The following is a 23819-nucleotide window of genomic DNA, read 5'->3' as shown; positions in this document are numbered from 1 at the left end:
CTTGGCTTGCTGCCTAAATAAGCAGTGAGAGTTGTCTTTCTGAACCCGACGTTTGAACACAGTGTAGTGTCACCCAATATCTTGCAAGGACTTCTGTCCCACATCCCTCCTAAACAGACTCCACCATTCCTACCTCCTCCCCACACGGGCCAGATCCAGTGCCATGTAGTTGCCAGCTCTGCTGAGCCCTGGTGCTTCTTTTCTCTCTCAGGATAGCACGCTGCTTGTAAAGTACTTCTCCACTGTTTTCAGGACTCATTTTTCGAATTAACTTCTTCCATTACAGTAAGAAGACAAAGAATGCAGACCATGCCTCTCCAAACTCTGGAAAGGGTAATTCCATTTCTGTGCGAATTTGCCCCCAGTGATGGGAAGAGGACTGCTTGATCAAGGTTTGGCTGTGAAATGAGAGCACCTGACATACATTCAAAATCTTTGTTCTGAGTTTGTGGGTTTCAGTTCTAGGTTCAGTAGAGCTGTGTTCAATATTTTAAAGAGATATAAGCTTTTGAATTTGGACATGAGATTTCTGACACTCTCTGCATTCATCACCAGCTTGTCTTCTTTTTAAATACAGATTTGCATGAATTCTGATATTTGATGCAGATAGGTGAGCCAAAGAAAGCCTCATTTTGTTTATTTGGTATTATTCTCACATTTGCACAAAATAAAATTTGAAGTCAGCAAAGATCACATATACAACACAAGTTGTATTTTTCAGTCTGAGATTTCTAATGGGACAAGAAATAAATCCCAAATTTAAAAGTCTGGAGTCATACTAACAACCAGATCCTCTAGATCTGGAATAAAAGATTACATTCAACAGTGACATTAACATCATGACACTCAGACAGCCTTTAGTTGGCTATTCTTTGATGTGTATTTCCATCAGTGCTGAAAGAGCTAGCGAATAGCAACATTAAGTAAACGATATGGACAGAACTGGTTGTACGAAAAGCACAAGACTCATGAGTTAACTAAAATAATGTCTCAAGTGAGGAAAGCTTTCTTTTCTAATTAATTTTTTTTTTAAAAATGAGATATGTTTATGGCAATGGAATTAGTTCAGTACTATATTTTACACAATTCTACATGCAAACGTATTTCAAACATTATGTGTGATAAAGCCGTTAAAATCTAAGGTGGTGGCCATTTGACACTGTGGGTGTCAAAAATCTCATCCTTTTTGTGCAATCCGATAAAAAAAAAAATTGTATGGATTAGCTTTCTTCTGCAAACACAGCACTGGAATGGAAAATAACAAGTCAGCTCCAATCCTTCCACTAGAACCTTACATAGTCAGGAAGACTTTCTGGGATTAGGTTCAAACAACAGTCTGAGTGAACCTGAAGGCACTGGAGCTTCTCTCCTATGAGGAAAGGCTGAGAGAGATGGGAATGTTCAGCCTGAAGAAGAGAAGGCTCAGGGGGATCTCATCAATGTATGCAAATACCTAAAGGGAAGATGCAAAGAAGATGGAGCCATGTTCTTTCCAGTGGTGCTCAGTGGCAGGACCAGAAACAATGAGCACAAACTGAAAAACTAGAGGTTCCCTCTGAACAGGAAACACTTTTTCACTGTGAGGGTGACCAAGCACTGGCACAGGTTGACCAGAGTCTGTGGAGTCTCCATCCTTGGAGATATTAAAAAGTCATCTGAACATGGTCCTGGGCAACTGGCTGTAGGTAGCCCTGCTTGAGCATGGGGGGCTGGACCAGCTATCTCCAGACGTCCCTTCCAACCCCAACTATTCTGTGATTTTGTAAACACAGCTTTAATATCTATCCAAATGCAAAAACCCAAACTTGCACAAGCTAAAATATAGCACAAATGACTTAGCTAGAAGCGACAACAGGAGCTGAAAATGCACATAAAGAGCAGTGTTTGGATCACCTGCATCCCAGTGTTCTGAAAGAATGAGCACAGGGGATCAAAGATCCAGCAGAAAGGATTTTTAATAAATCTATAAACTCAAGAGTGGAAAAAAGCAAACATAGTGTCTATATTTACAGGGAGAAAAAAAGCAACCAGGAGTATGTCAGGCCTATGAATCTGATCAAAAGCCAGAATGCTACCGAGAATAATTATTCTTTCTTATAAAATCCAAAGACACAGAAGAAAACAGATGATCATCAAAGAAGATATCACATGTGTTCCCCAGAGGTAGATTGTGCCAAGCTCACTTGACATCATTTTTTGACAAGACAGCTATTTTTTCTAGATAAAGGAAGTGTGGGAAGTTTATATGGACCTTTTATACTGTGCAATATGGGGTAAGGAGTTTTGATATTGTGCCATATCAGTTAAGACGAGAAAGATGGGAAAGGAACCAAATATGTAGATGGAAGAGATAACAGTGGGTTATGCTCAATGGAAAGCTTCAGATCAGAACAAGGTTACTAACGAAGTTGCTAAAGAATGAGTCCTTGGTCAAAGCTTTTAAATTTTCCTTAATTATCATTATACCAAAAGAGCATGCTAATGAAATTTCCTACAATAAATCAACACCAAATAACATCAAATACGCAGAAAAAGATTGAAACCCCATACAAAAAGAACTGGATGACTTTGAGTAGGTACTGATAATGGCACGCAATTTAACAGCAGACAACAGCCAAGACCTTACACAGAGGGACAATAAAAAGAATAATGTGGAAGCTGTTGATCAAAATAAGGACAGACATAAGTAGTTACCCGATCACATACAATCAAGTCAAAGAGTTTTAAGACTTGAAAAAGTTGTTTGCAGGCCTAGGATGCAAGAAACAAAGTATTCCCAGCAGAAGCAAGTAAAGATAGTTGCACAAGACCCCAGCAAGAATCCGCAGTAGCATGCTACAAGCTCACGTAAAGAAAGATGAACTCAAACTGAAGTAGATGGAAAAAACCAAACCAAACTACCAAACCAAAGATGAAGAACAGGAAAATCTGTTTTGTAAAAGGAATCTAAAATACATCAGATCATTCAGTTCAGCAAAATCCTTAGCCAGAATAAGATTGCTTTCTATGAATACATTAGGAGAGGTAAAACTCCACAAAAACATAAGAACTACAGATGCTAATAGACAATATTAGCAAAAGTGCAAGTAGGTATAAAGTGGCCATGAAAAAATTTCAAGTCAGAAATTAGATGGCAGTTACTAACTATCAAAACAATTAAGTTCTGACACAGTCCTCCCACTGGAATAACGACGCAGAAATTTAGCCAGCTTGAACAAGGAGCTTCTTTAATTTACACATTAAAAAAAGAAAAAGAAAACAAGAAGCAGACTTCATTGTCCACAAAAAAAATACTAACACAATTCCAGTCTCTCATGAAAATACACAAAATACCCCAGAGTCCTCTGGAAAATTGCAGTACAGTTGCTTGCAAACTATGTTCACCTAATCAGAAACTATTGCAGCGCCGTACGCACTACACTAACTACAGCATTCTATCTTCTAGCCCATTTTGGGTTGTAAAAACTCATCTCGATTAACTTAATATCAAATTTCCTCTATCCTATCTCATGATCTTCCTTAATACATAAGCCAGACATTAACAAAGAATGTAATTTGGGGGTTTTTTTTGGTTGTTTTTTTTGTGTTTTGTTTTGGTTTTTTTTACAATCTGCTCTCACTACAACAATTTTTAATTTGACACACTGCTGGCAGGTGAACCTATGCCAAGCACATCAGAGGCACCTCTGTGGTTCTTAGGTTCTGTCCCCTCTCCCTCAATATTTGTAGAATTTTAATTAAAAGAGCAACTGGTAGTAACAAACGCAAGAACTGAAGTGCTGAGGACTATGCAGTCAGTGAATGAAAATCTCTGGCTACTGTAGGAAGTCATTTATAAACTAGATAGAGCATGGCAGCACTTACCAGTTAAAGTAAAATGACCATCACTCATTATTATTCAATCACAATGATCTGCAATGGCTCGAGCTTCCGGATAGAAAATACTGCTTTCCCAGGGCAGTGATGCCATGTTTGTGTTTCCCTTCCTTCAGAGATACATTAATGCAAAAGATACTTTGGTAGTGCAAAAAAACGATCAGTCCTTGGAAGCTCATAAATATCTATCAGGAGGCCATCGTCTGTCTGAGGCTGCAAAACTTGTAGTGCAGACAGCTGCCATTGATGTATTCGGGGCCTGATGGCCAGAGCTATGACCTGAAAAACGTGCAGAAGATAACACTGGGTGTAACTGATGTGGGACAGGTGAAGCATACACTGTTCACTTCTCTTCCTACCCATTCTACTGGATAGGAACAACGTGAAGGGCTACTTCTTTTCTGACTATGCATTTGTTAGCACACCACTACCGCTTATAATATTGACCATTGTCTTGTTCACAAGAGCTCCAAAAGCACAGAGAAAACAGCTGCTCATAGTAACCTAGGTCTAAATGCTGAATGCCTCCTTGAAACACTGACCACTGAAGAACAACATGGAAAGTGATCTACTGAGGTGTAGAAAAAAATGTAGTTGCTTACCAGAAACCACAAATAATTAAGGGCAAGAGTTTGGTGCCCAAGAAAAAAAAAAACAAACAGTAACTGAAAAATAAATATGTTGTAGCATTAAATACTCAAATACTTTTCAGCTCCTTCCTAATTCCCAGCTCTGGCTCATCTGTGTGGAGTATGTCCATAATTCTCTGTGGTGCCTTCATTTTACAATGGCATGAACCCTGCTGAGCACTTCTGAAGATAATTTTTGCATGCACATCAAGGTACCCATTATTATCAGCAGGTTTCTCACCCTGCTCTGAACTCCAACCAATCAAAAAAATCTGTATTTTTGTACCGTTGCTTATCTGATGTTTTAAGTTGTACCCTACTGTATGAAAGATACGTTGCCTTGTTACTCAGTATACCTATAAGTGTGTATATAAACACACACATACCTGATATAGTAATGTATCAAAGAGCCCTTACTCGTGTCAGAAATCCATTCTCAAAACGCAAAGGAAATAGTGGAAGTGCACATGCAGGGAGGTTCTTTACTCCCTATGCAGCAGAACTTTTTCAATCGAAACAGTAATTGCTGCATGAACTGAAGAACTGTGGAACTGTAAAACAAGTATCGCTTTTACTGAGGAACGAAATGCAGAGAGCAGGCATTATACCTGTGAAATAAATTGTCACCGTGGATTTATGTCATTAAAGGAAGTGATTTAACATAGCAGCAATGTAAATAACAGATTTTATTGTTAGGATTCAAAGTTGGTTGTGGATCAACACAAAGTTTGCTGGTACAGACCAAAGCCATGAACAGGTAGTACTTAAATGAGAAAAAAAGTGTTCCTTATGGAAAGAGCTTTTTGTATCCTGGTAAAACCAGAAGCCTTATTACTATTATAATAATTAATAATTTTAAAGAGAGTATTTCTTTAGAACCACTTTCTCTGTACACCTGCAAAAACAGGCGTATCCTGCACGAAGATGCAACTACATTCACCTGCTGCAAACCAACCTGATTTTGCCACTGAGCTGCAGATATATTTAACCACTGTTTCCAACAAGGCGGAGACGCACGATATCGTAGCCCATCTAGCACGACATGTAACGCATTGCAAAGGTTTTCTGCAAACCTGGTGAATAACACAAACCCCAGAAAGAAAATGTAGCTTCGGTACTGACTACACAGACGACTGCGTGCTGAAACGCCCCTTTTACGCGAATTGCACTGATTTGGAAGCAGGATTTATCACCCACACAGCGGATTTCCCACCGCAGCCCCGACCCCACAGCCCGGCGCGGCGCGAAGCCGCACACACGCCCTGTGCCTTCCGCACCGGCAGCCGCGGGCACGTCCCGCCGGCGCGCACCGCGCCGACACCCCGGCCGGCCGCTCGCTGCTCCTCGGCCCCTGACGGCTCGCACAGGCCGGGCAGGCGGCTCCCGGGCAGCACCGGCCGACACGGGCCTCCCGCCCGGCCGCGGCGCCAGCAGCCCGATAACGGCGGGCGGGCAGCGCGGCGGCCGCCGGCCCGCGCAGCCCAGGCGGGCCACCGCACAAAGGATCGCCCCGTCCCTCGGCTGGGCTGAGCTTTCCCCAGCCCCAACTCGGCTCCTTCTCCCGCCGGCGGCCCCGCCCTCGGCCTGCGCGGAGGGGCGCGGCGCGGCTCCGGTCCCCGGGCTGCTCCGGAGCGTGAGACGCCGCGCGCCGTCCCGCCGAGCGCCGCCCCGACCCGCCGGCCCCGCCGGCCCCCGCCCGCCGCCGGCGCTGCCCCCGGCCGGGCCCCGCGCCTGCCTCACGCCCCACGGTCACCCCGGGCCGCCCGCACGCCGCCCCCGGGGGCCGCGCCGCGACGCCTCGGCGAGGGGCGGAGAGACACGGGCCCAGCCCGCCCCGGGTCGCCCCTGTGCCCACCTCAAACACCACTTCTTCGTCAAACTCCGGTGTCATCCTTCTCCGCCATGCCACCCCCTGCGGGCACTCTGGGAAACGGAGTCCGCCGCGCCGCCGGCGGCCCCTCCCCTCCCCGCCCGGCACGGCGCGGCCCTGCCTCGCGCCGGGAGGAACTACAGCCCCCAGCGGGCGAGGGCGCGCTTCCGGGCGCGCTGTGGGCGGTGCGGGCTAGTGGGCGGGGCCAGGCGGGCCGGGTGGCGAACGCGGGCCCGGCAGGGGGCGCCGCTGAGCGGCGGCGGGCGGGCTGGCGGCGGGCGCTGTCGGTGCTCACTCCGCCGCGGGGAGTTATGCGGCGGCGGGTGGGGGGTGCTGCCGGGCGGCGGTGCGGGGAGACAATGGGCTCCTTCTCCTCGGCCCTCAGAGGGGCTGTAGCGTAAGGGACGCGGGGGATGACGGCGCGGCGCGTGGGGAGCACCATGAGCTCCTCCGGTGAGTGCCCGGGGAAAGTTTGGGGAGCGGCGGTTCTCTTCCGCCCGCCCGGCCGGAGGCAGGCGGGGTGTCCCCGTGCCCCCGCGGCCGGAGAGCTGAGCCTCACCCCGTGGCGGCCGCTGGGGAGAAGACGCGGGAGGGGCGCCGCGGCCGTCCTGCCGTGCCGGCGCGGGACGGGAGCCGGAGCCGCCGCCGCACTCCCTGTCCCGGCGGCGCCGGGCGGCTGCTCCCGGCTTTCACCCACCGCCGCCGCGGGACCGGGCGCTGCGTTCGCCCCCTCGCCCCCGGGGAAGCGCGGCGAGGCGGAGGGGGCGCGCAGCCTCGCCCCCCGCTGCTGCCCCGGGGGCAGCCCTTCCCTGGGGCCCGCTACGGGCGTCCCGCTACTCCTCGGCCGCGGGGCTGTGCGGACACGTCCCTGCCCCGGTGGCCGGCGCTGCGCGGAGCGGAGCCGGGCTCTCCGCTCCCTTCCCGGTGTGCGGCTCCGGCCGCTCTCGCGTGTCCGCTGGAGAGGCTTCGTGCCCGGCGGCGGAGCGGGTCACCTGGCGTGGGGCTGGGCTGGCGGCGGGCGAAACCTGCCAGGAGCCTCCTCCGGGGGCCGGGAGTTCTGGCAGGAAAGCCCAGCATCGGGGCTTGCGTTATCTCTCCGTCTGACTTCGCGGAGTTGGGAAAGTTTGGCTGTGTCTGAGCTCCGGCTGGTTGCTTCAGGGGTATACCTGCCTCCATGGAGCTCGTGCTAGCGGGAGCCCTCACGCAGCGGCAGCGGTACTGGAAGGCGTTCACTTCTGGCCTTTCCAGCTGCTGGTTTCTGCTGACCTACTTCAGTCCTTTCCTTACCTTTCCTCCCCCTTTTCTTGACCGCTGCCAACTTTCTGGCTTGAAAGTGCTGCGGAGCAAATTCTTGGTTTAAAACAAGAGCTCTCCGTGTTTAAGGGAGTTGCTCGTGTTTTGTTTGTTTGGCTGCCTGGTGGTGTGCTGTTAGTACTTTTGCTCACCCAGCTGTTAGATTAGTAGGTTCCTTTCCTAGTCTGCTTGAAGACAAGAATAGGAGTCATTTCTGCATTGAAAAGACGTCATGTGTTAGGTTATGATGTATTAGGTGTACAGTGTAAACCTGAAGCAGTGAAGTGCTTCCTGTAAGGATTGGGCTGGGGGTTGTTCTGAAGGAAAAGCAATACACAGGCATCAAGGAAAAACATCAAACTAATTGTCAGTGTTTTCCTCTCAAATATGTCAGATTGTTACCGAGTCCAGCATTAATTTTAAGTTACCTGGGCTCTCCCAGTTAATCAGAACTTACTGGAAAATTAAAAGCTATTTAATGCATCTCTCTGCTTTATTTCATATGCTTTCACTTTTAGCATCTCCGATAGAACTGATTTTGGATAGATCTGGATAAACATGTAATAAAGCGGCATATCGTCTCTACTTAACAGCTGCATTGTATGTTCACTTTGTTCGGTAGCGCTGCTGCTGGCAGTGCCATTCACCTCTGCTCTTTTAAGAGTTAAACAGGTGTGCAAATAAAAAATACGTGTTAGGGGGTGCTCAAGAGCTTAGAGCTAGGCTGTTAAAATAAAATTTGATATGGTACTAAGTTTCAGAAAGTTGGGTTGATTTTCACCACTGAATAGTGATTTCAGGACTTGGAGAGCTGAGGTTGTGTGACCAAGGCGCTCTGTTGTTTTAGTCTATGTTGTGATGGTGTTTGCGGGGAAGGTGAGGAGGAAGGAGTTCTGGTGAACAAAGTCACTTGGAAGGCGAAAGAGAAAGGGATGCTGAGAAATACCAGTAAGAAGAAAGTGGGGCAGTTTCATGGAAAATATGAATTTTAGCAAGCAATTTGAAGGGGGAGGCGTAGAGAGAGTTCTGGTGGGCAGGAAGAGGGAAGCTGAGGGAGATGTGGAGGTTACTGAAGAGGGGATGAAGAGTATTTTGTGTGTGATGGTTTGTGTGAGGATAAAAAAAATATATGGGGAATAGGTGAAACAGGATCAGAGGCTCACATCTTGCTGACAGTGTTATGACAGCTTTTAACGTTTCAATTAAGGAGCTCATAGACACGTTATGAAGAGACTGAGGGCTGCCAGAAGACAATTCTGAAGATTTAACATCTGTCTCTTTGTATTGCTGCAGAATTTACCTCCTGAAATATATAGACATGCTTTATAAAGCTATTGCTCCAATAAAAACTTATCAACTTCTATATTTTAACTTCAGTCCTGTGATCTATAGGATCTGTTTCCTACATTGAAATTATTTAGATTATGAATTCAGTTATTACTCTGGTTTGTGCTAGGTAAGCTAGCTTTCGGACAACTGTTTGGTAATACAGCTTTTCAGTAAAAATGTTACCCTGTGTGAAGGCTTCAGATAGAATTTGAAATGCCTAGAAATCCTTCTGCTCTTCTTTTAGTTTAACATGAAGGACTTGAGTGTCTCTCTCTTGTGTCTTCTTTGAATGTACCTTTAGAACAAAGCAACCTGGTACAGCATCATCAGTATTGATTTAATATCTTGAAGTGGGATTTGCAGGTATGAGTGACTTCAGCTTGATATGCAGGACTCCCTGAAAGAGATACTGTACTATTTGAGGGAGCTGTGGTAGGGAGAGAAATACCAAACACAGCTTCTGTCTGGTGATAGAAGTTGCAAAAGGTCCAACATTGATAACCCAGCCTTAACTCCACTCCACCTTGCCTTTTACCTTTCTGAATAATGCAGTGCATTTTCAGTTTATTACTATGTATCTTTTCTACTTCCTCTACGGAATTGTTTCATTTACATCCAGCTCCTGACTGAGATTTAATTCAGTGATAGGTGAAGTAGTTTTCTTAGCTGTTGCTTACATATATGAAGATGTATAAGTAAACCTGGACTTTTTAGAACCAAGGAACTACAGCACTTACTTCAAATACTTCTAGATAATTTAAAACTTATCTTTTTGTAGTGATCAACCTGTATGTTGGTTTTGACCTTGATTTATAGCTATTCTCTCATTGCTTTCTCATATACGGCATATTCTCTATATACGATGCTGATGAATTCACATTTACTCATTTTCTGCCTGGAACTATTGTGCTGTCTTCAAGTATGTGCTTTGCCTTTAAAAGGGAAAAACAAAAGCTCAGAGTTACGACTTTGACATTTATTATTTCTAGCTGAAGAAACAGTCCTTATATGTGAATCTATACAGCTTATTTAATGTGGGCAGAATGTGTAGCTTAGGCTTGAAATCTGATTTGACAACAGCAATGAGAAATATGTGGTGTATTTTAATGTCAAAAATGTAATTCAAAGGGGAAAAAAAACGTAACAGGAACAGAATAAACAGAATCAACGTGACTTTTCCAGTCGAACTTCATTGCTTTCAAGGATTGAAAAAATGAGGCCTACAGGGTTTAATGTCCCTTCAACCCTCTGATATGTCAAGTCTCATTAGAGTCAACTCTGTCTCTGCATGCGATCTTAAAAGGTTGTTTATTCATCTGTTGTCTGTACTCTAAAGTTATTCCCAACTTTCCTGTTTTATTTCAACAAGTCATTGAACAACCTGAGATTCTGAAATTAATGTTTTCCTTTTGCAGTTTATTTAGGATGTTTTCTAAAACTGTACTGGCTTGGAAACCATCATTTTCCCTTGTATTTTAAAAACTACATGTGTTATCTTCCGGGATGTCATGACTCATTCCTTTTTTTGTTTTCTTTTGAGCATTGTGGCACCTGAGAAAATCAGAGCCTCTGCATAATGAGAAAATAAATACACATTCACAGGAAATAAATTTGTGATCTCAGAATACTTTTCTGAGGTGCTTGTTTACCTAATGGAACTTTCTTTCTGTAACTGAAAGCAAAGTAATTGAACTGAAAAACCTTTTTGTGAGTCATTAAAACTTAGGTTGCTGGAGAATGGGAGTTTTAAAATACTTTTATCTTTTTATCTGTGCAGTGTATTAACTACCATTGCAATAATATCTGTATCCTGAACATATAGCAATAATTATCTCTCTCCGTACATGCTTTTTAAAAGCCAGATTGGCTTTTTTGTTATGTGTCTGTGAGCTGTAGTGTTTAATGCCAAAAGTAGTCCCAGGAACAGTAAATTGGCTGTGGGAGCAAGCTCTTCCTTCCCTTAAGAAAGAACAGCACATTGATCCCTTGGTAGATACCTTCTAGGCATCGTGTTATTTTCATATATAGCCTACAGATGTGATTTCCTGGCTCTGAGAATACAGTATGCCCAAGGTGCCATGAGAAAGCCAATAGGTACGTTTACAGTAGGCCAGCTGCTAAGCAGTAACTGTTTCAAGCCCTTTCCTTTTTTTTTCCTAGTGCATGTGAAATAGATATGTGAAATAGATTTCACCTTGTAACGAAAAGGAATAAACTACCTTGTATCCTCTGTAGTAAGATAAGAGTATACATATGGCCAGCTTCTATAGAGTAGCTGATTTGTTAAATTCATACCTTGGCTTACCCCATAGTAACTTGATTGTGTACCTGTACCTGAAGTTTAGGTCCAACTGCTGTCAAAATCTTATGTCACACTGATTGATTGTTTTACTGTCTTCCTACTGTTTTGTGGTTCAAAAAGGATGTTGCTTTAGAGTGAGTTGCAGAATCTTGCCGTGGGGATACCTCTTGGGTGACTAGAGGCAGTCCCCCAGGGTACTGACTTCCAGGAGAGAGGCCTCTGTTCATGTGGAGTGTTGCAAGGAAGGAAAATTAAGTTATATTTGCATGACAGCATCCAGAACTGTTTGTTCCTGTTTCTTGGACTGATGTGGGTGAACATAACTTCGTCGTCTTCTTTTGCTGGTCCCAAGTGTTGGAAGTTGTCAACATAATCTCAAAACTATGGGCATAAACATAACCTGGGAAAATGTTCCTTTAGCAATAGTAGGGTTTATTGCAGAAAGGGTAGTGCTGTTTGTTTTTTTTTTTTTGCCTCAGTTCAGCTTCATATATCTTCTTTTCTCCCTATTCCTGTGCTGGGCAGACAAGATAACAAGGGAGAAGGTTTAAAGCTATGTAATAATAGTGCTTAAGTACACTGTCTTATTGACTTTCCTTCTCATTCATGACATTGCATCGGAGAAGACACATGAGCATTTTTAAGTGAGGCCCTCAGTTGCCCTATCCTATCATCTGAAGAACAGAAACGGGCACTGTAAGGCCAAAATGTTGAGAGTAGAAGTTGCTCCAGGGTGTTCTCATCCTCCTCTAAACCAACTTGGAGGTAGGAGAGGAACGCGTGCTAGTCGAACAGTAACAAGCGTCAGTTGCAGAGCTGCTCAGCAGGATGAAGATGGATGTCACTTTTTCCTCAGCACGCTGGAGGAGGTAATAATTCACCAGAGGGTCAAACGTCTGTTCTCTGTGCTGTGACCTGAAGTTGGACAAAGAGCATATGCGTTGACCTGCGTAGGTGGTGCTAAGGGCTATTTATTGTTAGAAAAATAATACCATTTTTAATCAGTTTTTTTTTTTTTTTTTAAAAAGGGTGTTGGGTGTGTTGGTATTTTTAAGATTTTTTTTTTTTTTTTTCCTTGACCACTGAACTTGGTGTTGGCCATTTCTAGATGAGCAGTAGATTTCCTGTTGATGATGGCAGCTTAGTCACTTTATTTATGGATTTCTTCCTTTGCCTAGTCAAGCGAGTCAGGATATCTCTGGCTGTTTCTCTGGCTCCTAATCATTTAATCTGTTTATGCAAATAAAACTTTGTTTCTGCTCTTGCATTTGGATTTATTACTGGTAACCCATGACGCTAGCCTGGATGCCAGGATCTTCTCTGAGAAATGGGGTAAAATTGGAGGGGGGAGTGGGGGAAATCATAGTTATTCTCTATTCTAATCCCTTGAGTAAATCAAGTCAGAGAATCCAACGTCCGGTTCAAAATTTCCTCTGAAGATTCTACACATCTCAGAAAGTGAATTTAGGTTGACCGTAAGTGCTAGTGACTCCACCACAACCCCAGGTGCAATGTTCCTGTAGTTAATTATCTTTGGAGTTTAATGATAATTTAGAAGGTTTGTTTTCAGTTTGAACTTGTCAAACTTCAGTGGTCAGCTATGGGATCTCATCATGATATTTTTTTTTTCCCCGATTAAAGAGCCATCTGTTATAAAAAATCTTTCACATGTGCATTAGTGTATATACTATCACTATCTCATTTGTTAAATTCTTGGTTAAATTAAGCAGAATGGGCTTCCTTGGGGTTTGAGGCATGATTTTTACACCTTGGGTTCTTTTGTAATTATTTCTTGCCTTCATCCCAAGTTTTCATCTAAGAATACCAGAAGGTAACATAGCATGTCACTAACAGTCTGGCAGGTGTTGTGTACAGAAATATTTTCAGCTCCCTTCATCTTTTTGTATTTATTTCCTTGTAATTTGGAGGATTATTTACCACCTTAGCTGCAAACCTGCATGGAGCTCACACAAAATAACTGTCTACAATGATTTCCAAAATTCTCTTCAGTTTTAACTCTCCTAAGCGTAATCAACCATCTCTATTCTTAGGTGAACAGTTCCATATGGTACCAGGAAAAAGCCTGTTGTCCAAACAACTCACCGCTTCATGCATTTGTTGTATAATGCTTCCTTGATTATGTTTATTTTTTTTCACCAAAGAGGCTTGCTTTTGCTTGTCATTTAACAAAAAGTCATTCTCATATGACTTCCAGTCATTCCTTACACCTTTATATATAAACAGTTGCCTCCTACTTAGTTTTCTTTCTATTCAGGGTGGGAAATTGTCCCTTTTAAAGCACTGCATTATATTCAACTGGTTTGGATTCACACACGAGGAATTAAATTGGTTTATAATCAACCTAATTTCAATTCTCAATTTCTAATCAAAATCTAATATATTTTTACCCTTGCCTAGCTGCTGTGATCTTTTTGTGAATAAGTTCATCACTTGTATTTTTCAGAAACTTAAAGGTGTTTTGTTAAGGAAAGCTATTGGTATGCATTCCCTTCCTGAAGTCTTTCCTCTCACGTCATACTTATGTTTGAAAGGGCTCCTCATCACATTCCTTTCTGATTGAGCTGTCTACTGCAGATCTGTACTGATACTGAGACTGTAATGTGCCTGTTAATACATTGACCCATATGTACCCTAGATGAAATGAGCAATCACTTTAAAGCAGATAGTGGTGTCTTTATTATACCACACAACTTGCTCGTCTCTTCTGTCTGTCCCAATGCTTTTTAATGTTGAAGTAATTTGAAAAATGTTAGTAGGTTTCAGAAATCGTATTGAATTGCACTTATCAGAAGAGAATTTTTCTGGCTCTGTTTGTTTTCCAGGTTTCCACTATTGGCATATAAACAACTGGTTTGTTTTCTTTGCATTCCTTGACATTTTCATGTTTTAGTTTTGAATCTTATATTCAGGTAATGGTATCATATCATACCTTCTGAATGTCCTCTCTGATGAAAACCCTGAAGAGTAATCTGGTTTAGTTGTTATCCAAAGTGTTAGGCAGTCCCACTAGAGAGACAGAAAAACTTACAAGGTTTATGGACTTCAATTTGCAGAGTGAGACAAATAATCTGCAGGATATCACTTACCTAGCCAGTGTGTAATCTCCTGATCTTCTGCAGTCTGTTTCTCATGTGAGCATCAGGAAGGGTTCCCAAGCAGACCATCTCTTTCTCTCTCTCTCTCTCTCTCTCTCTCTCTCTCTCTCATCTTTTCAGGGAGCTTTAATATCTTGCCATTACTGAGCATGGCCCAGGTCTACTACTGCCTTGTCTTCCAGAACAAGCTGAGCATCCCTTCCTTGGTTTTTACTGTAGGACACAGACTCCTTTATTCCCATCGCTTAATTCTGCAACTGAATAGACAGTTGCCTTCTCTGAAAGTGAGTGTACAACTCTCTTTTGCTCTTGAGCATCAGTGGTTGCCCATCCAAAAGGTTTTTTTCTTTTTTTCCTAGCAAACTATTGACTCTTCACTGTGTGGGAAACCTCTGTCTTTGGATAGGAAGCAGAAGGTAGTGCATCCTTTGCTGATAGGTGGGCCGCTCTTGGCTGTTGTCAGTGGCTATAGGGAGCTGTGCCTTTTGAAGGAAATTCTGTGTTCCCTTTTGCAAAATGTCTCAAAAATTATCTCTACCATCAGGTTTACCTCTTTGCTAGTATAATTGCAGCAAGGGCAACTATTCCAAGTGTAAGTGAAGTCAGTCTAGATACCATTTAATGATTCATGTCCTAGACAAACATGGTTTTCCTGTTTCTATAGTAGAGACATTGTTTCTGGCCGTCTGCTTAGAGCAGTGGCTTAGTGTTTGGGAAATGCTTGCAAGCGATGGCATCTGCCTTTTTTTTTTTTTAAACCATCTAGATTTCTTTCATACAAGCAAACAAAAAATCCAAACCAGAAAAAACTCAAAGCCTGAAACTTTATTCTTGTATTTCTAGGCTAGATAGTAGGATATAGTTGCATACCTGTAATAATGATGGTGATAAAAACCAACCCCACAGTTCAAAGGGAATCATAAATCAATGGTTTAACCAATCTCTTTGCATGTGAAACATTAATTAGCATGTTTTCTTGAGAGTTTTGTTTCATGGGTGTATGACTTTCTTGTTCAAAACAAAGGTAATAAATACAGAGGTAGTACATAAAAAAACAGGAGGAACTTGTTTACTTAATAAATAAGTTTTCATATGTCAAAAATCACTCAAAGCGCTTATAAATCTGAAATTATACCAGCATATGGAAATAAATTGGTCATAAATGATCTCCTGCAATATTTAAATGCTTCAGACATACCTTAAAAAAAACCCACAAAACAAAAAAAAAAAACAAAACAGCACGATCAAAACTCCATAATCTCCAAGTTCCTCATGTCCTCCGTTTCCTGCCGTCCACTCTCCCCAGGGTTTGTCATTGTGTGCTGTCAAGTGGGTCATAAGTCATAGCGGTGGTGACTGTTTCTGGGTCAGACAGTAACATGTTGGTTGGAGTAATTTGATAAGATGCACAGAAATAGTCTTTTACAGTAGGAAAGTACTGACTTGCTACAAATTACTGCATTAACTTCACACCACAGGCTCATTTCACTGAACTGGTGGTAGTGACGTGCTGGTTTTACAGCTGGTATGGTTATCCATCTCAATATTGTTTGAAAAGAAGAGGAAGGGAAAGGGGAATTTTAGGTTACACGTTTCCAGAGGTGGTAGAGGAAGGAACTGAACTGTTTTGGTAGTTACCCTAGTTGTTCTGTTATCTTTGTGGCTTATTGTACCTGAGGCACTTAGCATATTTGAACCATTTTTAAAAGGTATTGTAATAATTCAAACTGCAAAACCAAGCTAATCTGCTCTGGTTTTATTAGCATCGTACTTTAGCATCTGAGCAAGGACATGTACTTCCATAAAGTTAAATTGTTTTTTAACAAAGAAATTACCCTGAAGACTTTTCCTACCACTCCTCAATTGCACCTGTTAAAATGAAGAAAGACAACTAATGAAGAAGCGGCGATAAGGAAGGGAGACGTGCTTTTAAGAGAAAAATGTCGGCATATACACACTGAGGTGCTGTAGATCGTGTGATTTAGATGTTACAAAACCTGTAATAATACTGTGGTGCAGATGAAGTTGTTCTGTGGGCTTATGGTAACTAAAGTCTTTGTTTTCTGTCCTTCGTAGAAATCAAGAAGCCACCAGTGGCCCCCAAACCAAAATTTGTGGTAGGACACAAGGCAACACCTCCACCTGTTGCACCGAAGCCCGACATTGTACTTTCTGGTGTTATACAAGCAGCAAGGAAAACCAAGCCAGCAATTGCACCAAAACCAAAGGTTCTCAAGAGCTCATCCATTCCAGAAGTTAAACCTCCATCGTCTACAAGGAAAAGCACAAAAAGCTTTGAGGAGCACAGGGGAGATTCTTCTCAAACGCTAGACTGCTTGAACTATAAAAATGAAGCCTTGGAAGAGAGTACTGATAACACAGCATATATTTTACCAATGTCATCTTGCAAATTTGAATGCCTTCATAAGCTTGGAAATGGGGAGAACACCTGTAAAACTCAGATCATTTTTGAGCACTTTGAAAAGTTAGAGAACCTCAAAGTTGGTGAAAAAACTGCACTAGCTCTGGGTGATGGTCCTAATGAAAAACTGGCAAATAGAAATCAGGTGGTTTTGAAAGCAAGCATTTTGGAAGAGAAACTTAAGGACGTTCTAACTCATAGCGTGTTTCCTAACAGCAGTCCTGTGAGGCACAGGTATGCGGACAAACTTGACAAAGGGAATGGCAGCAGTTCCAAGAACGATGTTAAAATAGAGTTTATGGAGCTTGTACGGTCTTCATCATCTTCTGAGGTAGCTAAAGGGAAGCAACAAAATACCAATGGTAGGCTAACTGTTGATGAGCTTCAGATGTCTGAAATTTGTCCTAGTTTGACTGAAAATAACCGCAGTTGCTCTTGCCCATTGGACCAGGAAATCCTGGAAAATGAAAATTTAAGTAGCGATAGTACATTTTCAGGTGAAATGGGTATGAAAACAGATGCTGATAAAACCTCCTCTGAAACATCTTTAGTCCTGAACTCAAAAGTGCTTCCTATCCCTAAGCCAAGAAAGCCACGTGCTGCATGTCTAGTCCGTCAGGATGGCATAGACACTACAGGAGAAGGAACAAAGGAACCATCTAATTCAGAGAAAGATTCCTTTGGCCTCACAGAACAAAGCTTTAAAAAGCCAGCAAAAATTAATATCCTTGGTCAGAGTGTTTGTTATAACAATAATACGGAAGTGCTTCATCCTGAGAAATGCGAGATAACTCAGAGCAATGCAGACAAAATGCATCAGGTGAAGGAACCTGCTACAGAAGAGTCAACTTCACAAAATCTTTTGCCTCAGTTGTCACACAAAACTTCTGATTTGGTGGAAAGTGTTGGATGTTCTTTAGATGCAGACCATAACTTAGTAAACTCCGTGGATGAGATGACAGATGATACCAGTATGCTAGATGCTGTGGACAAAAGGACTAACTTTGTCAGGTGTGATACTTTGTCCATGAGTTTGCCAAAGCAACTCAAATTAGCTAGCAGTCAGCACTCATCTGCTTCCAGTAGCCTTCGTGTTTCCCCACAAAACTTGGAAGATAAAGAAGTTAAAATAAAGGATGAAAGTTCTCCAAAAATCATTCCTAAGAAACCACAGAGGCACAGCTTACCAGCTGCTGGCCTGCTGAAAAAAGCTGCATCAGCAGAACTTGTGGAGAAAAGTTCTTACACTTCCAGTGAGGACAAATCGAACAACGTTCTTGAAGGATCTCACTTCACACGTCCACCAGCCAAGGAGCAAGGCGCGCTGTCGTCCTGTGACATACCCAAACGATCTTCTGAGAAACCTGTCTGGAAGTTACCTCATCCTATTCTTCCGTTTTCAGGAAATTCTGAATCATTAAAAACTGCTAACATTGCTACCAGCTTCAGCCACTTGGCTGTTGTGACAAAGCCTAGGGCCAAATCTCTCTCTGCTGTGGACATGGAAAGGACAGACAAGCCTTGCAAAGACCATCAGAAGAAAAATAGCTTGAAAAAGTTTCTCAACATGAAACTGTCGGTTTGCCTGATGAAAAGTGACTTCCAAAAATTTCTGTCTAAAGGCAGCCAGTCAATGGATAGCGCTGTCACCAACCTTTCCATTGGGGACAGGTATGGAAGTGGTAGCAACCGAAATATAGCATCTGTAGGCAGTGAAAGGAAAGCTAAATCTGCAAAGGCGCATTCTGTAGAAATAAGTAGTCCTGCGTTACAGAAGAAGAGGCAGAGAAACAGAAGTCAACCTGAGATGCGAAGTAACCAAAGGCTGGAGTTTTTAGATGGGCTTGTACTTTCGGGAGAGAATTTGTCACAAATGCATTTGAATTCTGTAACCAGCACTTGTGCTCCAGAGTATGAGAACGTGCGTCACTATGAGGAAATACCCGAGTATGAGAACTTGCCTTTTGCTATGGGTGCTGGGAGAAATCTCTGTTTTGAATGGCAGAACTCCAGCAGCGTGGAAGACCAGAGCCCTAGCTTCTACGAGGCTGAGGAGCCTTGTGAAGCTACAAACAGGCGTTTGGAGCTTAGCAGGTAAAATAAAGGGAAAAGGGAAGTTAAACACTTTCATTGCAACTGTTTTGGATGTAAACATGTTTAGATGATGACTTGAGAGGCTGTACCCCTTTTATTAGATGTCAACAGAACAGTCGTTGCTGTATATCTATATATGTTTTTGCTCTTTTGAAAACTGTTTGCACTGGGTAGAGTCAAGAGGAAAAATAAGCTAGTTATTCCTCATACATGATAAAAATTTGAGAAACTAACGTATGTACTTTTCCAGATTTAAAGCAAATCAGGCACAGTCATGTGTTTGTATCCAAGAATACTTACATGGGGAGAAATAAACCTTACCACAGGCTCGGGATGTACTGGAGTAAGTGTTCATAGAGTGCATAGTTGCTAGATTTGTAGAGGGAGTGAATATATTTTTAGGTCAGGTGATAGAGCTGGGAAAAGCAGACGAGCTTTTGAGTATGCAAATTTTTCATCAGGTCTTGAAAGCTTTTTGGGTATAAAAAAATATATTGCCTCTGAATATAGCGAGTCTTCTGTATCTCCCTGTGCTCCCAGATGCAATAAAGGTAATAGTAGTGCACGAGTTCCGTGTGACTCACACAGAATATTACTGAAAGACAGAGTCTGGTGACTGTGGAGGTTGCTGCTGTATTTCGTTGTCTCAGGAGATGGTAGAGACAGATAATATCAGCAGATTCAAAAAGGGATTGGACTGATGTCCAAAACAGATGCATAATGGAATAGGCAGGAACAGGTCTTTTAATACATGTAATACTGTGATTGTGGATGCTGGGAAGAGGAACCGGCCACAAAGGGTGGCCCAGCTCATGTGTTCTCCCTAAATAGCGTCACTTACTATTGGACTGTTTGATGGAAAGCATGAAGCCTTATCATGGGAAGTAAGATTTTTTGGTTATGGGCTTGGTATTGGTATATTTATTCACGTGGTTGCCGAGTATTTTTCTTTTTAACTGGAGGGTGTTTCTTGGTTTTGCCTTGGCATAATTTAAGTTCCTGAATACGAGTATGCTTTTTGTTTAAATCTAATCTTTGGGTATCTTTTAAGGGTTTTGACCGTGCTCTCTTAGAATTCCCTTGAATTGGTTTACCCAAGAAGAGTGAGACCAATCTTAGATAAGGGTTTATTTTATGTGTTTATGTGATCTATTTTGGTTTGTGTTGTGGTTCTGGCTCAGGTGAATGTATGCCTTTGCTTCAGGAAAAGGACTGTTTTGTTATATGAAGTATGGTAGGCATGAGACTCCAGCTGCTCCTTGAGTGAAATTCTGTAGTTTTCTCACCTGGCTGAGTGAGAGGTTTATAGTTACTCCCTCTCCACGCAAACCTTCCCCAGTACCGACAGTGATTTAAGGGTTTAAGTGATCTCTTGCACCCTGGCACATAACGCAACTGTAGCTGCTCCCTAAGCTGGACATTCTTGACATAACTGAGTTTGTGTTGTGTTGTTTTCTTTAAAAAGCACACATAGAAAACCAGAACCAGAACCCTTTAAGTGTTTATTTTGGACTAAATTACGTAGTCAGAAACTACCTCAGGAAGCAATAAATGCATGCAGTTACTTCAGTAGATCTTGGGGAGCAAAGAAATCCCTAGGAGAAAAAGGAACACAACAGGGCAGTGGTTTCTTGACCCATATCAGCTTATGCTGGAAGATCAGGTACAGGTATTTGTTTTGGCTCTGGCTTGGGAGGTGCAAGGGTCCTCCTTGCCCGGACAGAGCCAGGCAGGCAGCTGCTCCAGTTTTCCCATTCATTGTTGTCTCAAATCCTTTGAAGCTTCTTTATCAATGTTGTCTTACCTTTTCTGCATAGTTCTTTAAGAGCCTTTTCTCATTTCCTGGGCCAGGTGGTATTATAAAACCGGTTAGAGAAACAGTGCTGATGTTATTGAAATAATTACCGCTCGTGTTTTCCCCAGCCTGTCAGAACACGCACTTAGCCCTTTTTCGTAGATCATGGCATATAAACCTCCTGTAATGCACTGCTAATGGGGATCTCAAAGCAAATTATCTTACGATTAAAGCCAACGTACAAATGAGATTGTTCTTCTGAGAAATTCATAGACCGATTGCCTAAACTTCTAGTCATAATAGCACATACGCAGTGTATTAAGTTTGAGTGCCAGGCTTGCTATTACCAGAGGAGTTCGGCAGTGTCTTTACCCCATGTTACATTTCTTTCTGGAGGAAGAAATAAAATTTTCATTATGTACCCAGTGCTTCAGTGGTTACTGAGAAATTTCCTCCTGCTCCCATCCGGTGAAACCAGTATAATTTAATGGAGAACGGTAATAGCTTCTGATACTCTTATCCTAACTTCATCTGTTATTAAATTCAGATATGTTTGTTTGCTTGGGCCTTCCCACGGGGATTTAAATGCAAATGGCAGGCCTGGGTAATTAATGGTGGGTATCAGTTGTAACTTACCACTTGATTTTTTGAGTTACTTGATGTCAGCCTCCCTTCTACTGTAGTTGGGCTTGGCTTTGAACAGAAGAGGACCAGGTTCCTGATACAATGTGCGAACTGCTGGTGTGGGACAGACGCTGTTGATAGGACACTGATGGGTTTGGCTTGTGTTAAGTAATTCAGGGAAATATTCTCAATAAAGAAAGTAATGACAATACCTTGAGAGCAGATAATCCATTAAGAAGTCTCTTGAAACAGTTTTTAAGGATTTTTTGTTTTGTTCTAGTCTACTTGCTTGACTAGCAATTTAAAATGGATAATTAAGATAAATGTGTTATGACAACTCTGTAAACAAAGTGAGTGAAGAATAGATGCTGTGGGATAGAAAATGTACTGTTAAATGTAAAAGAAGTTTTAAATATCATTATCCAGTTGCAGGTAACAACAGGGAAAGCAGCTCTTTGGGTTTGTTTTTTTTGAGAAATGAATGGTTCGGGCCTGAAAAGTGAGGTGAAAAGTTGATATTGCTGGTAATGCCACAATTAATTTTAATATTATCAGAGTCCAGTAGCTGTAACAGTTCTGTTCTGAAGCAACACCATTTTTTAAAACCTCCTAATGAAAGAGAAACATTTATGTATTGATTGTCCTCTTTTTAGTGACAAACGTTTATTCTGAGCATGTCAGCAAACTCTTCCTTAAAACTGAAAGTAAAATTGAATGTACATTTGTCCAGTAATCTAAAGATGCAAAGGGAACAGTGAACATGCCTTGGAATATCTGTCATGACATAGAAAACAGAAACATAAACTTTTCTAGATCTTGTGGGCTTCCTTTTGGTATTTGTTACATTGTTCTAGGCAAGAGAATTGTACTTCAGGTTGGATGAATCTGCTCCTTCACCCTTCAGGGAATAACATACTGTATTTACTCTTCGCCCTTCAGGGAATAACATACTGCATTTACTGCCTACTTTTGACAGTGTTCCTTCAAGATATTGCAAATGTATGTGACTGTTAATTGATTTTCACAAAATTTATAGCTGTGTCATTGTATTTCTAGCTAGGATTTTTCTGTGTACAGGGCTGGGAGCGGGGAGTACCATGTGACAACAATCCTTTGAGATCTTATTGTTGGTGTAATTAAATACTAGTTCCTATTTTCCCCACCCCTGCTGATTTAAATTAATCCATTGGTTTTCCAGAAATGAGCATCTCAATGCAAAATGTAAATTTAGTTTTCCGGATTAAATTCTGCTTTGGTGACTGAGTCCCCAGAGGTCAATTAAGTGTCCATGAAAGCCTTCCTGGAATAGTGAATTTAGTAATGAAATCTGTGTGGTTAAGCACTTTGCTTTGATGCATATTCTTCTTTGATGTACTGAACTTTGTTAGGGTTGAGCCATGCTTCTGATGAGCAGTATTGCACCAGATAAATGTGGTGGTGTTTAGGGATTGGCTATGTTAAAGAAGAAGTTTTCTTGCAATTGCAATATTCCCATTCAAAAGTATTTCAAGAGAAACACGAAATTCATAAAATACTACGGGATTTAAATAGTATTTAAAAACAGTTTTCAAACACTTATGCTGAGATTCGAATGCATTAAATACATTTTAGGTATTGAAGGTGTTATACATTAAAAATTACATTTTCTTTTTACTGAATTTTATTGAAGGATATAATTTCCTCATATGTAGAGGCCAGGTATGTAAATGTTTTTGATTTCATCTGCTTCTTAAAGATGATAATGGATTTCTGATTGAAGAAGGGAGGTTCCTTTTCCTCCATTGGCTCTGCAGTCTTGTCCTGTCTTCTGATCTCCCCCTGTGCTTCTAGCTGGCTTCTGCCACCCTTAGCTGTGCGTTAAATTCTTTCTTTGCAATTGTAACTCAGATTTTAATGGGATAGCTTTGATAATGTGCTGTTTAGGTTTCCTATCAGACTTCATTATCTTCGGTCATGTATTATCACTGGCTTGCTTTTTGTACTCTGCTTCCTTGAGCTTGCCTTTTTCTTTCCCCTCCCTACCTCGCTTTCTCACGTACGTGTTATGCAGCTGGTAGGCTTCTGCCAACTCCGAGGGCTTGTCAGTAAAGAGTGAGTCAGATGGCTCAGATCTCTGCTTCCCGTCCCCCGTGAGGCTGAATGCAAATCGTATCGGCAGTCCCAGCTCTGGTGTTTGGGAGCAGGAAACGGACAAAGCAATTCTTGGCTACCAGGAATAAGGAAAATGCCGTCTTGCTGACTTCTCACGTTTTTGCTATTTTATGGGCTATGGGGTGTCTAATCAGAGTCCAAATCAGTGAGAAATGGAAATATTGGTAGCACTGCTACTTGGGAATATGATGATCTGACGTAAGGGCTTTGGGGAAGAATTGGGTGTATGCAGATGGTGGGACCCTTTTGTCTTGAGGCTGTATGCCACTGTGGGAGCTCCTTCTCTTTCTCGAGGGTTAGCCAAATCACTGACCTTGG

General features: G+C 42.3%; 2 protein-coding genes across 3 annotated transcripts in view; one reads left to right on the top strand and one right to left on the bottom strand.

Annotated features, from left to right (window-relative positions):
* Positions 1–6414, bottom strand: part of VEZT (vezatin, adherens junctions transmembrane protein) — a 63239-nt gene extending 56825 nt beyond the window's left edge. The window contains exon 1 of one of the 2 annotated variants that reach the window (XM_086610922.1): positions 6259–6414. In XM_086610922.1, coding sequence (XP_086467048.1) covers positions 6259–6396 — 138 coding nt within the window. In that variant the 5' untranslated portion in view covers positions 6397–6414. The remainder of the gene's footprint in view (positions 1–6258) is intronic. The other variant, XM_086610923.1, reaches the window with a different exon arrangement.
* A 386-nt stretch (positions 6415–6800) lies between these two features.
* FGD6 (FYVE, RhoGEF and PH domain containing 6) overlaps positions 6801–23819 on the top strand; it is a 70302-nt gene continuing 53283 nt past the window's right edge. The window contains exons 1-2 of the mRNA XM_086610035.1: positions 6801–6828; positions 16492–18931. Coding sequence (XP_086466161.1) covers positions 6816–6828; positions 16492–18931 — 2453 coding nt within the window. The 5' untranslated portion in view covers positions 6801–6815. The remainder of the gene's footprint in view (positions 6829–16491; positions 18932–23819) is intronic.

This window comes from Tauraco erythrolophus, chromosome 4 (assembly GCF_009769465.1).
Source record: "Tauraco erythrolophus isolate bTauEry1 chromosome 4, bTauEry1.pri, whole genome shotgun sequence".
NCBI lineage: Eukaryota > Metazoa > Chordata > Aves > Musophagiformes > Musophagidae > Tauraco > Tauraco erythrolophus.
Note: the sequence above shows the minus strand (reverse complement) of the source record. Positions and strands in the feature narration are given on the sequence as shown.